This window comes from Passer domesticus, chromosome 20 (genome assembly GCF_036417665.1).
Source record: "Passer domesticus isolate bPasDom1 chromosome 20, bPasDom1.hap1, whole genome shotgun sequence".
In the NCBI taxonomy this organism is placed as follows: domain Eukaryota; kingdom Metazoa; phylum Chordata; class Aves; order Passeriformes; family Passeridae; genus Passer; species Passer domesticus.
The window spans coordinates 3,533,944-3,553,663 of record NC_087493.1 but is presented as its reverse complement, the minus strand read 5'-3'; the positions used below and the strand labels follow the sequence as shown (position 1 = coordinate 3,553,663).

Sequence of the window (19,720 nt, the reverse complement as noted above, 5' to 3'; positions counted from 1 at the left end):
GTTCCCCATCCTGCTCCTGAAGTGGGATCTCAACCCCTCAGGGCTTCACTGAGCAGCAGCAGATATTAAAATATCTGCTGATATTAATGTTATTATATCTGCTGATATTAATATTACTATATCTGCTGATATAACATTATTGTATCTGCTGATATTTTAATATCTGCTGATATTTTTTCTCATTAATTAAATCCTCCAAGCAGATGCTCCAGAGGATTTCTGAGAAGGGGACTCAGGACCAGCCCTTGTATCTGCCAGGAGGAAGAGAGAGGCTGGGAAGGGAGCCAGACCCTTCCAGGGGCACATGGCAAGCAAAGGAAAAAGGAACAGCAAGAGCTCCAGGAAGCCCTTATCAAAGGGAAATTCAGCATGTTAAATCAGGGACTTTCTGGACATCTCTTAAAAGCAGCATTATAAGGGAGCAAATTAATTTTACAGCTTAAAAAAAAATGCATGGCACACTACCCTTCCACACCATCAGAAACAAAGGAGTGTGAGCTGCTGGGAACTGTCCCCAAGCTCAGACTAAACTTCTTTGGAGTCATTTCCTCTCCACGGAGGAGCTCAGGGAGCACAAACCCCTTTTATTTTGCTGCACCTTTCACTGACCCATGAGGCTGGAGGTGATCACCTCCTCCTCTTCCTCAGCAGGGTGTGGCAGTCCCAGAGCAGGGCCAGGAGCAGACAGTGCCCTCCATCCCTGCAGAGCTCTTTTCATGCCCCACCTTCAGCCAAACCTCCCCATTCCACTGCCCCTCACCCCAGAGCCAGCACCCACCCAGAGAATTCACCTTGGGCACAGCTCCAAGCACAAAAATGAATTGTTTTTTTAAAGCAGGGGTAATTTCCCAGTGGCTGGAGGTAATTCACCCCTGCAGATGGACAGTGTGCCATGCCAGGAGCACACAGCTGCCTGGGGTCACTGCTAGCCCAAAGCAGGGCGGTCGGATCCCAGTGTTGCAACACTGCAAAATTCCCCCAAATTCAGTTTAAAATCTGTAAATACTGCAGCCCAGGAGCCCTGGCCATGCCCACAGCCAGAGCCCCCAACACTCTGCCTGAGCCCAACCACCTGAAACTCTGCTGCCCCCCAAAAATCAGCCCAGGCTTTGAGAACCATCCCCATTTCCAAAGCAACCAGAAAGCCAAGAGTTTAACAACCCAATCCATCTTTATTTTGGAAGTACTTCCAGCTGGGAAAGGAAAACTCTCACCTTTACAAGAAGAAAGGCAAGTGTGTAAAAGGAGCTGCACGTGGCCCAGCAGCAGGAGGAGTGTCCCAAGTGTGTCACCTTCAGGCTGACACCCTCTGCTTCTGCTGCCAGAGCTCTGCGAGTTGGCTGTGCAATAAATCTCACTTGCTGAACAGAGATACTCTTAAATAAGGACATTTCTTGGGAACCTAAACAGAACCAGACACGTGAAACTCTCCATAGAAAAATACAACCTTGTCACAAGAGCACGAAGTGAAGGTGAAATCCAAGCTTTGGATACATCACAGGAACCCTGCAAGGCAGCTCCAACCAGCTCACCTGGGAATGGTGACCCAAACTGGCTGGATTTACCCCAAATCCCCCCAAATCCAGTTTATCTCTGGGAGCACAGGCTGGGTGTGTGTTGGGTGGATGGGATTTGGAATGGCACTGATAACAGCTGAACAAAGAGCTTCAAATGCCAGGAATAAATCTGATGTTTCCAGGGCATTCCCTGGTTTAATTCTGCCTGGTTTTTTTCCCTATTCTGGCAATTACAGACAATTTAGGACACTTTGAAACACTTCTGACATGAGGACAGTGATGTTTTGGGGTGGAATTTTGCCCCACTTTAACCCATGATGTCACCAGGTCAAACAGATCCCACCCAAACAGGGAATTAATTTAAAGAGCCAAATTCTCTGTCCTTTCTGTAGCTGCACAAAAACCAGCGCCACCATCCACTGGGCTCCTCCAAGATAAACAACAGCACCAAACTGAGCTCATCTGGCTTCTAATCCGAAGTTTTCCCATCTGAAATGTGAGGAAATATGGAAACATCTGAAACAGACAGCACAGAACTATTTTACAGACAATCAACTCCAAGTGAAAGAATAAATTCAAGGCAGACACCAAGGCTGCTCACAGGCCACACTAATTCCCTAAATCCAGGTGACAAGAATGTGCTGGATTGATGGGCAGGTGACACTTGGCTGAAACACCACTGTCCAAAAGACACCAGAGAAATGTGGGATTTGGGAAAAATGCACTCAACTTGTACACACCTGCATGGGGAAGTGCCAAGAGAATTCTGAGTCCCAAATTGCTCCAAATAAAGGCAAAAGCTCAGAGCTCCCAGCCAGCAGCAGGGCTGGGGTTAAATAAATACAACACCTGAATTTGGGGTTTTTGTTTCTTTTCTGACAAGTTTCACCCCTGTCAGGCAGTGCTGGAGCAGCAGTTTGCTTTAATCCTGTCCTTTTAATCCCTCACCTCCAGGGCTGTGCTTCCCTGGGATGTTCAGGGCTTTCTGCAGGGCTTGGGCTCAAATTTTAACTACAAACCCAAAGCTGTGCATTTCTATGCAACCTATGGGTACAAAAGAGGAAGTCAAATTCTGCATAAGGAGTTCACATTTCCCTATATAAGAAACTGATGGAAACAGATTGTGGCTGAAGACACTGATAAACCATTATCAAACATATCACACACATTATTGCCTGGGAATTACAAACAGCTGGGACACACAACTCCAACTTTACCCATTTTTTTGAGTTTTCTCAAGAAAAAAACAAATTTTTCTAACTTTAAAGTGAAGATACATAAATGATATGACTTATGAAGCCAATGTCTCAATAGAAACACATCTCTGTGTCTGTTCATTGCAGAGCAAAATGAACTGGGAGCAATCTTTAATTTCCCCTTATAAAACTAAAAAAAATGTGATGATAGCTTTGTGTAGAAAAAAACAACAAAAAAAATATTTTCAACATACATCTGTCATATCTCAGGACCACATATTCTACTCTTCTTAGTGCTTCTATGCAAACCAAAGGCACCTTTCTTATGGGTGAGGCTGTGAATTGGGACCCTTTCATTTGGGGTTTTACAAAGGGGGTGACAAAATGGGCCCTGTGTTACTGACTGCAACCACAACAACGAGGGACTGGGAAACACTGGAGCTCATGAATGCACTGGCAAGGAAAATGCAACCATGTCCAAAGCACTGTGTGTGAGAGCAGCTGGCAGGACACACCTTGTCACAGCCAGGGCAACAATCACACAGCTCTGAATGGAGACAGGGCAGAGCCACCTCCACTCTGTCCACCCCCAGCATGCAGGACAAGCCCCACCTGGCAGCACACAGCTGCCAGCCTGCAGGGGAGGGGACTGGCAGTGCCAGCAGGTGCCAGCTTTGCTCTGCAGATGAACATTTTGGGCTGGTGGGACGCCAAGCCGAGCTGGCCGTGCAGTTCAGGACCCTCCTTGCAGAGGGCCAGGGACTCTGCAGGGCTTCTTCCCCTCTCTTCTAAGCAGGTGCATCTTCAAAGCAGCAGCAGGGGTGGCTGGGCTGGTGGAGGAGCAGGGATGGGTGTGCAGGATGGGCAGAGTGCCCAGCCAGACCCTGCAAAGCCTTGGGGCAGGATGCTCCTGCAGAGACTGGCTCTGCTCAGACAGGCTTTTCCTGAAGCACAGCCCAGCCTCCTGCCCAGCAGAGGCAGGGCAAGGCAGGTGGGAGCTCCTGCACCAGCCACCAGCTCCAGGAGATGCTGTGGCAGTGCCTCCTGCCCAGCACAGCCCGGCAGCAGCGAGGGGAGGAGGATCTGGGGTCAGCCAGAGGAGCAGTGGGATGCTCACGGCTCCTGTGGCAATTATTCCCAAGGCCAGGATGGTGGGACAGGCTCAGGGCTCCCAAACCCAGCTGTCCTTGCCCAGCCCAGCTCCAGGAGCAGAGGGAGGATTGGTGCTGGCACCAACAGGAGCACGAGGAGCTCAGAAAATGACTCTGTCCTCCTGCGTCCTCTCCCACCACAGGCTGCTGTTCAGGGTGCCAAAGCTGCTGTCCTCCTCCTCCTGCTCTTTAGCCAGCTCCACAAACACCTGGAAAACAGGGAGAACACCCCATGCTCCTTGTAGGAACCTCCCTGGGCACAAATACAACTCATGCTAAAATCCTCATGAGTATTCAATGTATTGCTTCATCTCTGAGTAAGACATTTCTAGTATTTTTAGTATTTTGAGGTTTTTCTCCTTACTCCTACCCTCCCACCTCTTTTCTTCAAGAGCACAATGAAAGGGAAGTTGAACACTGAAGGACATTAATTGTCAGCAATAATTAATCCACAATAAGCAATTAAAAGTCTCAGCTTCACCCTCCTTCCAGCTACGAACAGCAAATGTCTGTTCTTGGAATAAATCAGAGCAGCTTTTCCACTAATACCACACATTTGCCTTCTTCCAGTCACTGCAGTTGGCATCTTATTTTTAGAGGGAAAAACAGGAATAAAGAGGAGCTGGAGAGCTGGCAGATGTGATTCACTTTGCAAAAAGGGAATTCAGTTTCCCAAAAATGCCCCAACAGGCATCAGCAAAGCAGCCCCAGTGGCTGAGAGCAGAGGTTGGAGGATGAGCTGCCTGCACAGGGTCCATCATTATGGGATCATGGAATGCTCTGGGTTGGAAGGACCTTAAAGCTCATCCCATCCCACCCCTGCCATGGCAGGGACACTTCCACTGTCCCAGGCTGCTCCCAGCCCTGTCCAGCCTGGCCTTGGGCACTGCCAGGGATCCAGGGGCAGCCACAGCTGCTCTGGGAATTCTATCCCAGCCCCTCCCCACCCTCAAGGGGAGAAATTCCTTCCAAATATCCCATCCACTCCTGCCCTCTGACACCTTCACCTGGCAGGGTCTACACTCAAAAAACAGGGTTTAAACTCACAAACCAGAATTTCACACACCTGTTCCAGTGTTGCTTGAGAAAAGCTGTAGTCCTCGATGTTGAAGGTGTGTTTTACTGGTGAAAGAATCAATAAGAGCAGATTTAAGGACACTTCACTTACTCTTGAGTTCCCAAGGGGACAAATATCAATAAAAGAAAATTAAGTTAAATAAATCTGGAACAGAAATGGAGGAGTGACATCACGTGGCAGAAGTGTCAGTTATGGGAGACAGAAGGATTTGTGTGTGTGATGTATGGCAAGTGCTTCATTACCTTCCTCCAGCTTGGAAAAAGAATGTGAAAGTGACTGTACATCTTCTTTAGGAATTTTATACGCCAAGATGGAAGCAAAACTGGAACAAAGAAGCAAAACAAATTTAGCTTCAAGCAAAATCACTCCAAGTACAAATATTAATACCCCATGGAATGGGTTTGAACTCCTTTCCTGAAGGTTTCTGCAGCATTCTGAGTGTCACAGTCACACAGGAAGGGCAGTGATGCAGCTCCAGGTGCAGCAGCTGAGACCACCCGGGACTGTTCTAAGTTCTTTTCTATTCTGCTGACTCATGGCAGGTTTGCTTCCTGGAGCTCCCAGAGTCCTGAGGGTTTGGATTTCAGCCGAGCAGGGAGGTTCCAGCACGTCCTGGAAGTCTGCATCTCACAGCCTTCCTGCAACCCCCACTGCAGCCCAGGGAGCTGCTCTGCCCTGCACAGGGAGCTCTCCCCTCCCTCCCTCCCGTCTCCCATGTTTGAGGAAGGATCTCAATCACAGTCCCTCAAGGATCACACTGCTCTGGATGCCTGCAGTGCCCTTTGTGGAGTCTCCAGTCACCGAGCCAAACCCTCCGGCACAGACTCAGAGCTGCTGCTGGAACAGCAGCCAGCCCACCCTGCAGCTGAGACCCCCAGAGACCTCAGGCATTTCCAGGTAAGGGCAGAGAGTCAGAAACTCGGGTTTCAGCCCTTTCCCGGGGGCCCTGACCCAGGAGGAAGCTGTCAGGCAACAGCTATGCAGAAATCCAGTTTTGCTTCCTCCGTGCCAAACATCTGCGTGAGCTCCCGGCCCCGCCCTGCCAGCCCCGGCTCTGCTGCCTTCCAGATCCCTTCCTATTTTTATTCCTCTTTTTTTTTTTTAAGCTGTGTGTAAATGTTTACATTCCTTCCCCGGTGCCAAGGAGCTGCTGTGAAATCAGAGGGTTTGATTAACATCAATATTTTCTGGGTATCTGCCAAACCTCACCTTTCCTGGCGGTTGGCGTTGGGGAAGATGTGCAAAATCTGGCTCTGCAGATATTCCACCTGCTGCACATCTGCTGTTTCCCTTAGTTTCATTTCCAAGAAGTATCCTCTGCCAAATTTGCTCTTCAGGTGTTGGACAGTACCTATACACCTATAAATTACAGACAGAAAACACAAGTTGTACCCAAGAACAGCCTAACCTCAAACAGATCCTTTTTGCTGGGAAGGATTCATTTAAAGTACCAAATTTAAGGTACCAAATGTATCTTTATTTTCAGAGGAGTGTATCAGCACAGCTGCCTGTGCCCCCTGCCCCAGGGGGGATCTGGGGGTACCTGAGCTGCCCTGACACCAGGATGGCCACACGGTCACAGACAGCATCTGCCTCCTCCATGTAGTGCGTGGTCAGGATTGCTGCTCTCTCCTTGTTCTTAAAGGCTGCTCGGATTGCCCGCCTGCAAAACACAACCCAAACCAGCCCTGGACAAAACCATCTGGCAGGGAACAGCAAATCCTGCCTCAGTAGGAAAGGGGGGCTGGGATGGACCCTCTATTTATGGATAAATGCCCCTCCCACAGCAACAATTAACAGCTGAGCTTCCTAAACACAGCTCGAATCTGCATTCTGTATTATTTTAAGGATTTCTTTCGACCTTCAAGCCTGTGATCCCCAAGTTTCTCTGGGAGAGGACACAGCTGTGCTGCACCTGGCACACAGGTTGGGCTGATGCTCCCCTTCTTGTGAGACCCCACCTGCAGTCCTGTGTCCAGCCCTGGGGCTCCCAGCACAGGAGGAGCTGCTGGAGCGAGTCCAGAGGAGAGCACGGAGATGCTCCAAGAGCTGGAGCACTTCTGCTATGGACACAGGCTGAGTGTTGGGGGTGTTCATCCAAACAGAAGCTCTGGGGAAACCTCAGAGCCTCTTCCAGGGCCTAAAGGGGCTCCAGGAGAGCTGGAGAGGGACTGGGGATGGAGGGACAGGACACAGGGAATGGCTTCCCACTGATGGAGGGCAGGGTTAGATGGGATATTAAGCAGAAATTATTCTGCTTTAGTGGAAGACATCCCCGCCCACGGCAGTGGGGTGGAACTGCATCATCTTCATGGTCCCTCCAACCCAGCCCCCTGAGTTACTCCCTGTCTGTGGCTCACAGAGGGACAGCTGAGCAGGGGTAGCTGCCCCCAGAGCAGCTGGGCCCTGCAGCCACGGGCAGCACTCACCACATGTGCTGCTTGGCTTTGGGGTCCATCCCGGTGGAGGGCTCGTCCAGCAGCGTGACCCGCGGGTTGCCCAGCATGCTGAGGGCAAAGCAGAGCTGGGGGAAGGCAGAGGGGCAGGGTGAGGACAGGGAGGGTGCTGGGGACCCCCAGGGTGAACCCAGAGCCCCCCTTACCTTGCGTTTCAGCCCCATGCCCAACTTCTTTGTCGTCTTCTGCAGGTGGTCCTTTAAATCCAGGACGCTGGCGATGCTGGGGAGGGAAGGAGCAGGTGGGAAGGGTTGGGAGGGGGATGGTTTGGCTTCCCCCTCACCAGAGAATGCAAACCAGCTCCTTTTGAAGAGCTCAGTTACAAATATTTGTGTATCAAGTTTAAAAAAAAGCAGAGCAAAAAGCAGAATTGGAGCTTCCATACAAAGCCACCTGTCCTGGAGGAGCCTTGGTGACAACAGAAACAGCTCCAAGCTCAGGACTCCCCATCCTTGCAGCCTCTACAAAGGTCACTGTCAGTACTTTATAACCTTAGAAAAATAACTTTAAAAAAACACAAATGAAAATTCAAAATCCCAACTGAATTTTGTGTGGATGAACCTTCATTTCCTCATCTACGAATTCACAGTTGCAGAATTTCAACCAAGCTTAAAACCAAACTGAAATGGAAACAAAACCTGCAGTAGGAAAGGTGAGAAGGGGAAAAAAAACATCAAAAAAGCCAAAATCTTTCAACCAAGCAATAAGGCTGAAAATAAAAACAGCCAAAATCCTTCCAAGCAATAAGGCTGAAGATAAAAAAAGCTAAAGCAACTTCAGTACAAGCACAAAGATTTCTGCAATGAACCACTCACCGCTTGATGACCTCTTTAACATCAGACTGGCTCATGCCTTTGATAGCACCATAAATCTCAAAGTGTTCCTGCAATGTGATATCTGGCCACAGAGGATTTGTTTGGGGACAGTAGCCCACAAATTTCACAGAGTCATCCTCACTGCTCAGCCCCAAGGAATCATCTCCCATCAGAACCTGTGAGGAAAATGCCCAGACTTTAATTCAGAATATTACAAATTTCCAAACTCTTTTTGCATGGTTTTAGCAGGAAACATTTGCATGGTTTTTGCATGGTTTTAGCAAAATGCCCTCAGGAGTGCCTGCAATAATAACAATAAAATTGAAATGTGGGTTGATTTTCTGTGTAACTGTGGCATGGAACATACCTGCCCACTGGTTGGTTCAATCTCTCCAACAAGCATATTAATCAATGTGCTTTTCCCAGCTCCATTGGGTCCCAGCAAACCCAGGATTTCTCCTGAAAAGGGACAACACAAACATTGCCCACGAGATCACATAAAAGGTTCCAAGAGTTGTTTTTATAAATGAAACAACAGCAAGCAACTGAACTCCAACCTTTCTTCACACAGAGGGAAACATGTTTGGTTGCCACTTTCTTTATTTTTCTCCCCAGAAGAAATTCCTTCCTTTCATCAAACTCTTTGTGCAGGCTGCTGACCAGGATTGCTGGCATCTGGCAGAGAGGAGGGAGGTGGCTGCAGATCCCAGCAGCTCTGGGGAGCCCCAGATGGGGGGTTTGGGTTTTACCTCCTCGCTCCTGGGGCTGCTCAGGATCTCTTTGACTCTCAGCCTCTCTGCCTTCACATCCTCGTCCTCGTTCTCCTCGTGAGGCACATCTGGGAACTTCCAGGGCTTGGCTTTGGTAAAACATTTCCTAAAAGGGAGGAAAGCAGCAGCAGGCCCCTGCTCAGCTCTCAGCTGAGGCTGCCTCAAAGGCATTTTCCAGAGCAGGAGCAGCTCAGGGACTGCCACTGTGTCACCTCCCTGCTGAGCCCTCTGTGGGGGTACAGCCTCCCTGGCTGTGCAATGGGAATGGCAATTCCCTTGTTTTTACAAAGGGAATCCTTACAAAATTCCTGATTTTGCAGTGATGTAACTCGAGAGGAAATAAACCCCCCATTTCTGCATTTCAGTGATAATTTCTGATGGGATATAGTGAAAGAGATTTTATTTCTCCCACTGCACACCCCAGTTTAACCAGCACCAGCACCTTCAAAACCAGTTTCTTTGGACAATGTCTTGGATGAAAACCATCCAGCAGACTGACCTGAAGAAGGGATCTTCTCTCACGGTCCTGCCCCCGTTCTTCAGCTCGAAGCAGCGCAGCAGGAACAGCCACACCACACACTGCAGGTAGGGCTGAGGCAGACAGAACCACCCTGGTCACCAGCCAGGCTGGGCACCCTGGGGTGACCCCACCAGAGCAATGAGGGACAAGAAGCTCCAGCCCTGCACCACCACACACGTGTTGGTGTTGCCAGGAATATTAAATATATCATTACATGCTGCTCAGCGGGTCTGAGGAGGCACAACCAAAGGGTTTAGATTTAAAAGCAATTATTTGGGGTTTTTGTGCAGAGAAGGGGCTGTCCTTGCTCTGGAGCTCTTGCTCCATCAGCAGGGATTCCCATAATAATCAGAATTAACACTGGCAGTGTTAATCAGGCTATGGGGATGGCAGATGTTGAGCTGGTGGGCACAGCAGCTTTCCTGGCTCTGCCTGTGCTGCAGGCTCAGCATCAGAGCAAATCTTTACTGATAAAGATGATGGACAGAAGGGGATCCCAGCAGGAAGCACAATTCCCTGCAGCAGATTGGGAATTTTCCCTCTGTAAAATAGAGAAAGCAAAGCCATGCTCACAGCCAGAACTGCCACCAGCAGCCGGTCCCAGGGGTCGTGGAATCCCCCACTGTCACTCTGGCCTTTCCATGAGACCTGGAATTCAGGGAAAAGCATGGTCAGGTAAAGAACCATCTACAGAGTCTCCATTTCCTGCACTCCTTTCATCTCATCCAGGCTCTGGTGCTCAAGCACTTCCTGAGCTCTGCAGAGACTCTCCAAAAAAATAAAAATCCAACAGCTCCATCCAAAGCCTGGGGCTGCTCCTGCTTTCAAGCACCCACTCCCAAATAACCCTCATCCCATCCTTGGCTTCGCTCACCTGGTTTTCCTTGGAATATCACAGAATCATGGAATGGTTTGGGACCTCAAATCCCCTCTCATTCCATCCCCTGCTGCTCCCAGCCCGTCCAGCCTGGCCTTGGGCACTGCCAGGGATCCAGGGGCAGCCACAGCTGCTCTGGGCACCCTCCCAGGGAGGAATTTCTTCCCAAAATCCCATCTAACCCTGCTCTCTGTCAGCTTGGAGCCATTCCCCCTTGTCCTGTCACTCCACCCCTTGTTTAAAGTCTCTCTCCATCTTTCTTGTAGGCTCCCTCCACTCAGAGAAAGGAAATTTCATGGAAAACTTGCTGCTTTCCCCATTTTAAAACCAAACCACTTCACTTAATAGGAAAAAGGTGATTTTTCACCATTTATCATGTGTTAAGTGGCTACAGAGGACACCCCAAAGACACCAACCCAACCCCAGCCACCTCCAAGGGCTCTGGAAAGGAGCCCTGCAGTCCCCTTACCTTTATAAAACAGATCAGGCAGCCAATAAGGGGATAAATAGGAATGAAGATGGAGAAGACATAATGCAGGATGGTGGTTACCAGGTAATGGTCCAGGAAAAAGGACACCTCAGTGACAACTGTGCAGAGCAGGGCTGTCTGTACCAAAGAAAAGGGGGAAAATGTCCATTTTCATCCACTTCAGACTCTCTCAGCATAAGTTAATTAATTTAAGGTATTTTTTCTTAAAGTTTTTATCACTCAGCCTATGGCAGTGAGTGAGACATTGGTAAAAAAATCCCATTTTCTGTGCAATAGGGACACACAGCTCCACAAAATAACTGGGATTTTTTGCTGTGGCTTTGGAAATCACCAATGTTCCCACTTATCCCAGCTCCAGGCCAAGTCACTCACCACTGAAAATATAAATGACCAAAATTCCTTCGTGTTCTGGACTTTTCTGAAGGTGAAGGAGACCACGTAGGTGAAGAGCACAACTGAGGGGACGTAACCAATCAGGCAAAAAATCTGCAGAGACAGGAAAGGCTCCTCAGGAAATGTGCAGCAGGAATTTTTATGCACAAGGATCAACAGGAATTACCTCAGTGTGACACAGAACAGTGGATTTATCGTTGTCACTTTATTTGATGTATTTTGCTGCCTTGGTGCACAGAGAATGTATTATTAAAGACACAAATTAAAGAATGTGTGGAGAGGCAAAAACTCCCCCCCACTTCAGCTTCCTTTAAAATCTTTCCCATTTTTATTGGGTTTTTTTTTGTAACACAGGCTCCCATAAATGCTGACCTCAAGATTCTGGCAAATAGTAAGAATTCCACCATGGCATTTTTGTAGAAATTCAAACAAGGGTAGAAAAGCAGCCCTGCAGCCACATCCCAAACCTGATTAACTCTGGAAAAGCATCTGGGAAAAGCTGATTCCTCTCAATTCCAGCCAGGATCACAGGGAAGCCTGCTCTGAATATCAAAGACATGAAGCCTGGTGGTGTCCTGCACTTAATCCCATCTGCAGCTCTCTGCAGAGATGGGCTCTGCCCAAAGTCACTGTGCCCTTCTCATCAGCAGCAGTCACCAGCCACAGCACAGAGCACAAACAGCCTGAGGCAGCAGGAAGAAAGGAGCGTTTCCTGGGAAATCCTGCAGGTTTAAGGATCAACAAGGCTGGAAAAGAGCTTTGAGATGTGAGTCCAGCCTGTGACCAGGGACAGAGACTCCAGCACCTCCCTGGGCAGCTGTTACTGCTGGGTCAGAGATGACACAGAGGTGGATCAGAAGTGGTAAAAATTCTATTTATTTCATCCTCTCTTCTTTTACAGATTAGTCAGGTGGACTTGACTGGTTATTTAATTAATACATTTCACTTGATAGCTTAATTAACAAGGCACCCATTTGTAAACAATCTTAGGAGAAAAACAGATTATTACAAAAACACTACTTGTAGGCTTTTTTTAATATTTGGTTATAATTGTTTATTTTTAGCTCTTTAAAGCTTCTCAGGTCCATTCTGGGAAAACTCATTTAGTTTTCTTTCTCTCTGACCAGGCTGTCACATCCACAGGCAGCCCAATCCCAATCCCATCCCCATCCCTCAGTTTAACCCCAAATTCAGTGACCCCGATCCAGCCCAACCACACCCATGGCACATATTTAAAGCAGAAATAAAGGAGCATTTCCTTGGAAAACCCTGGTGGTTTAAATCCCCTTCCAGTCCCAACCACCCTTTCTGTGAAGAAATTCTTCCTGTGTCCAACCCAAACCTCCCCTGGCACTGCTTGATTTTATTTCATTTTATTTATGAATGAAACTCCCAACCTGGAGCCATTTTCATAATGAAAAACTTTCTGTCTTTGCTCCAGCAGCATTTCCCTGTGTATCCATAGTGGAAATTCAGGTCAGGGAAATGAAAGACTTGCAGAAAAGAAGGCAGCCCTGCTGTCAGCCCAGCCCAGACTCACCACAGCCAGGAACTTGCCCACGTAGAAATAAACGCCGTAGTGGAAGGCAAAGAGGCTGCCAATCATCAGGATGAGGATGAAGAAGAACAGAGGCAGGTCCACCACAGCCTGGCCAGTCCAGTAAGCTGAGGGATAGAGCCCTGCAATCTTCAGCTGGGTGTAAGCCTTGATCTGCAGCAGGGGAAGAGAACACAGAGTTAATCAGGTGTTAATTACAATTAATGTTTTGTGAAACCCCTCCCGTGTTCCGCAGTTATTGCCAAGCTTGGCTTGGCACAGAAAGGCTTCTCCCAGATCTGCTCCAGCCTTGGCATTGTTTTAAACCCTTCTTTGGATCTTTCCAAAGAGGAAATCCCAGGATTTTTAAGTCCTGTGCCTCTCTGCCTGGACACCTGGGTGTTACCTTGTGGTTTTCGGCGTTGTCCATGGCAAAGTAGGGTGGCATCCCAGTGATGATGATCCCCAGCAACACGGCTTCAAAATAGATCTCCAGCCTGAAAATTGTGTCTGGAAGATCCTGGGGTAGAGATCAGATTTATTCAATGCCAGAATGTGACCAAAAAATGCTACATTAGGAGTTGGAACACGGCTGTGAACACTAAAATGAAAAGTCTGTGGATGTAAAGATCACCTGAGCTGCAGCAGGAGGAAAAACACCTGTGGAAGTTTTGGGAGTATTTAGATGAGGAATAAATAATAACTAAAGAACTTTTCAGAGCATTTATCTCCTGCAGCAGCTCCTCTCCTCTCCCAAAGGCCCCTCCAGCTCTGCACAGACCAAGAACTGCAGGCAACCTCCAACAAACCCATAATGAATTAATTCACAGCACCATGGAATGGTTTGGGTTGGAAAGAACCTCAGGGATCATCCCATCCCAAACCCCAACTCCTCCCACCAGACTGGGTTGCTCCAAGCCCCACTGAACCTTTAATTCCTGACACATCATCCTCTTCCCAAGCCCCTGCAGAGAAAAGTGCCAGCACCCTCCACATCCTCCTAAACCCTGCAGACAGCCCCAGCCAGCTTTTTCCTTGGTTTGTGGGGTGCTCCTGCTCTCCCCCTCCCCCTCAGGGATGCTTTGCCCTCTCCCCAGGGCTCCAGGGTGATTTTTTGGGAGCTGCTCACCTGAATCAAGGGGTTGCTCCAGATCTGGATGCTCTCAGTCACGTTCAGACTGCGCAGGAGGAGGTTGCTGACAATGTTCATCAGAACTGGCAGGGAATGCACCATGGTGCTGTTGAATATGATGTTGAAAACATAATTCTAGGCAGAAAAATACGTGCTGCATTAATCCCTCTGCTCTGAGAGGGCTCTCCTTAATTAAACCTGAGCATTGGGATAAATCTTTGCATAATCAAGTGCTTTGCAGGAAGCTCTGGGCTGCTCAGGGTGCTTCTCACACACTGCCTCATTCAGGAAATCAGTCCTGCCTCAGAGAAGGAGCTCCTGGGAATAAATTCCCAGCATGTTTCACGGAGCAGTGACAAATGGCACTCCAGACAATTACAGTCTGGGGAACAAAACACACGAGGAGCTGCTCTGGGATGATCCTGCTCATGGCTTTAAAACCAGACAGGCAAAGATGTGCAGGAGCTGCACTGTCACTCTGCTGGCAGCAGTGTCAGGGAGTAAAAACGGGGACAAGAGCCAGAGCTGGCACACTGTGAAGCAGTTCCCTTACTGGGGATTAAATATGATCCCAAAGTTCAGATATTCCTGTAACTGTGAGCATGTACAGCCCAAGAAACTGATTTTTCTTTACACACAAGAGCACCATGGAATTTTGTTTCTGTCAAGCTGTAATTCAGTCAGTACAAATTAAAAAAAAATAATAAAACATTCCTCTGCCAGGTGTCTTGTGAAGTAGAATATTTCTCCTGACTTTCTGTGTCCTTGTGGGGAAGAAAAGGGGATCAAAGTTTGATTGGCTTATTGTAATGATATAATTACATAATTATAATGGTTTAATTATAATTATGGAATAACATGTATTTTGCTAATATTCCCACTCTCTCCTCTTTGCAGCCTCTTGTATAAGCAATATTATATGCTATTATTTGATTCCATGACTCCAGAGCTGCTTTTCAGGTGAGAAACTCCCAAAGCAGCCCCAGCAGCTGCTCTCTGGGCACAGCCCAGCCAGCGTGTGCCTTACCTGCCTGGACTGGAGGGCAAACACGTTCAGAGCTGCACTGTGAGGTGCCACAGAGACATAATCACTGTCATTGTACATCTCCCAGAGGATGTTCATGCTCCCCAGGGAGTGCACAATGTCACTGATATCCGACTCTGGGGACAGAAAACAACATGGAATTACTTAAACTGGAAGAGACTTTCAGGATCATCAAATCACTTTTCCCCCTGTGCTCAGCACTGGTGAGGGCACACCTCGAGTTTAGGAGGGACATGGAGGGGCTGGAGCATGTCCAGAGGGAGCAGTGAGGCTGGAGAGGGGCTGGGAACACAAACCCTGTGAGGAACCACTGAGGGAGCTGGGGGTGCTCAGCCTGGAGAAAAGGAGACTCAGGGCTGCCCTCCTCACCCTGCACAGCTCCTGAAAGGTGCCTGTGCTCAGCTGGGCTGGGCTCTGTCTGCAGCAGCACTGACACAGCCAGAGCACACAGCCTGCAGCTGCACCAAGGGAAATACAGGTTGGAAATCAGGAAAAAGTGTTTTACAGCAAGGGGGATAAAGTTCTGGAATGGCTGCCCGGGGAGGTGGTGCAGTCCCCATCCCTGGGTGTGTTTAACAAAGCCTGGATGTGGCACTGGGGGCCAGGGTTTGGCTGAGGGGTTGGGGCTGGGTTGGACTCTATGATCTTGAAGGTCTCTTCCAACCTGGTCATTCTGTGAATTCTGAAATCCAGTCACTCCCCACCCCTAAGCCATGTCCCTGAGTGCCACATCTCCCCGTCTTTTAAATCCCTCCTCTTCAGGAACCTGGAGTATTTTACACAGAATTATCAATGCACAGCTCAAGCAGGTGCTGGTTTCTACTGCCTGGGGTCCTGCTGGGCACTTTTAAAACATCCTCAGTTGAAACAAAAAGGGATTTTCCCAGATGTTTTCCAGCAGGATTTCCATGTTGATTTATCTCAATGTTTCTGGCCACTTCTTTCACCTGAATCATCTTCTGACACAGCAAGGTCATAGAGCTGGGAGGAGGATCTCCAAACCAAACCCCACAGCACAAACTGAAGTTTACCACCCCTGGGCACTTGCAAACTCTTCATCTGGTTTAATACCAAGAAAAAAGTTCCTTCTCAACCCCAAAATCTGGGAGAAGGAGAGGTGGAGACAGGATCTGCTGCCCTACCTGTGGAGTTCTGCAGCAGGAGCCGACTCCTGTACTTGTGATAGTTCTCTCCAGGCTTCAGCAAGTACAAATCTGGGGAGAGTTTGATAGCAGCTACAGCATTTTTGATGATGTGGTGTATGAAAAACAACAAAATCTGAACTACAAGGAAAATGAGGAAAAGCAACAACCTGAAAGAAATAAAAGTTTGGGGTTTGTTACAATTCAGTGAAAGCCAACCCAGTTTTATGTGCATGCTATTAAAAAAAAAATCTCCCTCACCCCCCAAAAAAACATTTATTGACAGAAATTACAGCTCCACACTTGCTATTTTTTAAATGGGGAAAAATGAAGGGCAGGATGTGCTTTCCCTGGTGCCATTCAGCCAGGTTTTGGGACTGCCACACAAAGGAGGAGCCCCATACTCACATAACTCTGACACACTTGTTCTCCCGTTTCAGGCTGAGGAAGTGCACTTTGGCTATGGTGGAAACCTGCTTCTTCCACAGGGCTGAGTTGCTCATGGCTGGTGCCTTGGCCTCGGAGAGCATCAGCAGGCTCTGCTCCATGTCATCCAGGGACTTGGTGTCCATCTCCTCCTGTGCTTGCTGCGAGTGGAACACGCTGTAATCTGAAACGGGGCAGGGAAAACCCAGGGAGGTGATGGCCTGACTGAGGGGGTGGAAATGGGACAGGAGGGGGAGCCGGGGGCCAGACTCTCTGCTCTTCCTGTTGTAGAAGTCACCTCACCCATCCCCATCCCTATCCCCATCCCAATCCTATCCCCATCCCATCCCATCCTACCCCATCCCAATCCCAATCCTATCCCATTCCATCCCAATCCCCACTCCAATCCTATCCCATCCCAATCCTATCCCTATCTCAATACCATCCCATCCCAATCCCATTCCATCCCAATCCTATCCCATCCCACTCCCATCCCATTCCAGCCATCCCAATCCCAATCCTATCCCATCCCACTCCATCCTAATCCCATCCCATTCCAGCCATCTCAATCCCATCCCCATCTCAATCCCATCCCATCCCAATCCCATTCCATCCAAATCCTCCATTCCAGCCATCCCAATCCCATCCCCATCCCACTCCACCCCAATCCCATGCCCATTCCAGCCATCCCAACCCAATCCCATCCCCATCCCTGAATTTAACCCCAAGGCCAGTGACCCTGCTCCAGCCCAACCACACCCATGGCAGACACTTCAAGCTGACACAGCAGAAATAAAGGAGCATTTCCTTGGAAAACCCTGGTGGTTTAAACCCCAGAACCAACAAGGCTGGGAAAGACCTCTGAGATGCTTGGGTCCAGCCTGTGACCAAGCAGACCCCGGCACCAGGGGCCACTTCCACCCCATCAACACCTCCAGGGACAGAGACTGCAGAGACTCCAGCACCTCCCTGGGCAGCCCCATCCAGTCCCAGTCACCCCTGGCATGTGATGATTCAAAATTCTGCCACCAAAAGGTGCAGATTTGCCCCAGTTTCATTCCCTTGGCCTGTGTGTGCACCTGCAGATCCAGCTGTTAAATCCTCTTAAACCCACACAGAAACTCTGTGCAGTCAGTCTAATTAGGGAGTAATTTCCATTTCATTACAGAGTACATATATTTACTCATACTAATAATTCTGGATCACACAGAAAGCTCCAGAACAATTAAAACAGCTCAAACCATTCAAAACTGACATTAAAAAAACAACTGACTCATTCTGGAGTAATATTAAGCAGTCCCAACTTTTCATTTGGACTGATAGTTAATTTAAAGTGAGACAAGCTGAGTGCAGCTACTGTTCACACAAAAGGTTGAAAATTAATTCTACCCTGCACATTTATAATTTCTTGAAAGCAAACTCTATTAGGAAAATAAATGGCATTTTAAAAGGCAAGTAAACTGTAAAGACAAGCAGTCAGATGTGAGCTGGCTGGATGAATAATTAATCAGTAACAAGCTTTCCCCTGGATGCTCCCAGAATCACTCCCCAGCCAATTCTCTGCCTTTTCCTCTGTTAGAACCCTGGTTATTGAGAATTTTAAACTTTCTGTGCTGACAGACTCTGACCCCCAGGAGAACACTGCATTTGACCTGAGGCCGTGGAGAAGGCTTCTCAAATTAATTAATAGGACTGAGATTATGAGTGTGTAGTTTAATTAGAAGTGTGTGATACCACAGAGTAAAAAACTTAAGAGTTTGGGGTTTTAAAATACAGTAATATAAATATCATATATATACAGTAATATATATATATATAAATATATATAGAGTAATATATATAGTATACATATATAATATGTATACAGTAATATATATTAAAATATATTAATATATATATATAAAACAAAATAAAAGTTTTAAAGCAGAAGTTATCTGCTTCTTTACCTTCTCCTTTATGAGTTTAAGTAGTGTTTTGTAATTGATTATGGAATATACAATACTGAATATTGAGTATACAATACTGAATATTGAATATTGAATATTATATTTGAAAGTTTCAACAGCCTGGAACACTGTGAGAACCAAAGGATGCCCAGATGCTGGGGGAGCACCCTGTGAGGGATGTTTTCTCTTGTTCCCTCCTGCTGGCAGTGACAATCCCCCAGGAACTGAGGGGAGCCAAGGGGACAGCCCTGCTCCTTCCCACCTGCTTGATCAATCTCGGCCTCGACCTCCAGCTTCAGGTAAACGTCCTCCAGCGTGGTCATGGACACGCCATAGGTGATGACCCCCAGGTGGGAATGGGTGTCCAGGTCAGAGAACAAACCTAGGGGCAGAGGCAGCTCTCAAACTCTGCTCCAGCACCTGCCAAGAGCACTTCAGGCACATCACACACACCCCTACACCTCCTGCTTGGTGGGAAAGTCAGGAATGTGGGAATGGCAAATAAACCACAAGGTCGTGGTTGAGAACCAAGGTGGGACAGGCTCCTTGTAGCAGGAAATTTCAGCCTCTGTGGTCAGGAAATGTGGTTTTGCTGAAGTTGTGCTGCTTCTAAAATCTGTCTCAGCATCCTGAAGCTGCTGGGCTCAAAGGTTCCTCAGGGCAGGTTCAAGGTGAGCTCTCCTGGAAAAATCATACCCAGGACAGCTCATCCTACCCAAATCCCTGCCCAGGCACAAAGGATCTTACAAATGAAACCCCTGAGTTGTTTTGTATCTTTAAAAATAAGTTAACAGTCATTTCATATCAATAAATATATAAAAATGTGTGTTTATATACATGTATATATATCTATAAAATAATTCCCAGGTGTTTGAGGCCAGGTTAACCAGGCAGGAGATGCTGGACAGGGCACAGAGCTTGAAGACCAATGTGAGGCTCAGAGTGGGAGAACTTCACAGCACCCTGGGGTGAAAAATGTGTCTGGGTTTTTGTCAATCCTATGGAATCAGGACTTTAAAAAAGGAGCTTCAGAGCCAAGGTGAGGCTGGAGGGAAATTTCAATGTATGAAATGGGAGGAGCACTTGGATATTTGACAATACTCCTCACCCCTCCACAGATTTCCTGCCCCAGCTGATAAGGTGTGTTCCCAGCCTCAGCTTCTCCCTAAAATAGTTTGGAGGAATTGATTCAATCTCAGCCTTTTTGCAAAGCTCATAAATCACTAACC

At 47.9% G+C, this 19,720-nt stretch overlaps 1 protein-coding gene across 5 annotated transcripts in view; it reads right to left on the bottom strand.

Moving 5' to 3' along the window:
• Positions 1-1,152: 1,152 nt before the first annotated feature.
• The window catches only part of ABCA5 (ATP binding cassette subfamily A member 5), a 44,840-nt gene continuing 26,272 nt past the window's right edge, over positions 1,153-19,720 (bottom strand). For all 5 annotated transcript variants that reach the window (XM_064395167.1, XM_064395166.1, XM_064395168.1 and 2 more), the window contains 22 exons: positions 18,754-18,873; positions 16,528-16,729; positions 16,120-16,289; positions 14,960-15,093; positions 13,930-14,067; positions 13,207-13,320; positions 12,804-12,974; positions 11,243-11,356; positions 10,850-10,987; positions 10,077-10,151; positions 9,483-9,574; positions 8,963-9,089; positions 8,771-8,888; positions 8,581-8,672; positions 8,214-8,389; positions 7,545-7,620; positions 7,372-7,466; positions 6,486-6,605; positions 6,152-6,301; positions 5,185-5,264; positions 4,931-4,986; positions 1,153-4,073 (listed from right to left, as the gene is read on the bottom strand). In XM_064395167.1, the coding sequence (XP_064251237.1) occupies positions 3,966-4,073; positions 4,931-4,986; positions 5,185-5,264; positions 6,152-6,301; positions 6,486-6,605; positions 7,372-7,466; positions 7,545-7,620; positions 8,214-8,389; positions 8,581-8,672; positions 8,771-8,888; positions 8,963-9,089; positions 9,483-9,574; positions 10,077-10,151; positions 10,850-10,987; positions 11,243-11,356; positions 12,804-12,974; positions 13,207-13,320; positions 13,930-14,067; positions 14,960-15,093; positions 16,120-16,289; positions 16,528-16,729; positions 18,754-18,873 (2,666 nt within the window). In that variant the 3' untranslated portion in view covers positions 1,153-3,965. The remainder of the gene's footprint in view (positions 4,074-4,930; positions 4,987-5,184; positions 5,265-6,151; positions 6,302-6,485; positions 6,606-7,371; positions 7,467-7,544; positions 7,621-8,213; positions 8,390-8,580; positions 8,673-8,770; positions 8,889-8,962; positions 9,090-9,482; positions 9,575-10,076; positions 10,152-10,849; positions 10,988-11,242; positions 11,357-12,803; positions 12,975-13,206; positions 13,321-13,929; positions 14,068-14,959; positions 15,094-16,119; positions 16,290-16,527; positions 16,730-18,753; positions 18,874-19,720) is intronic.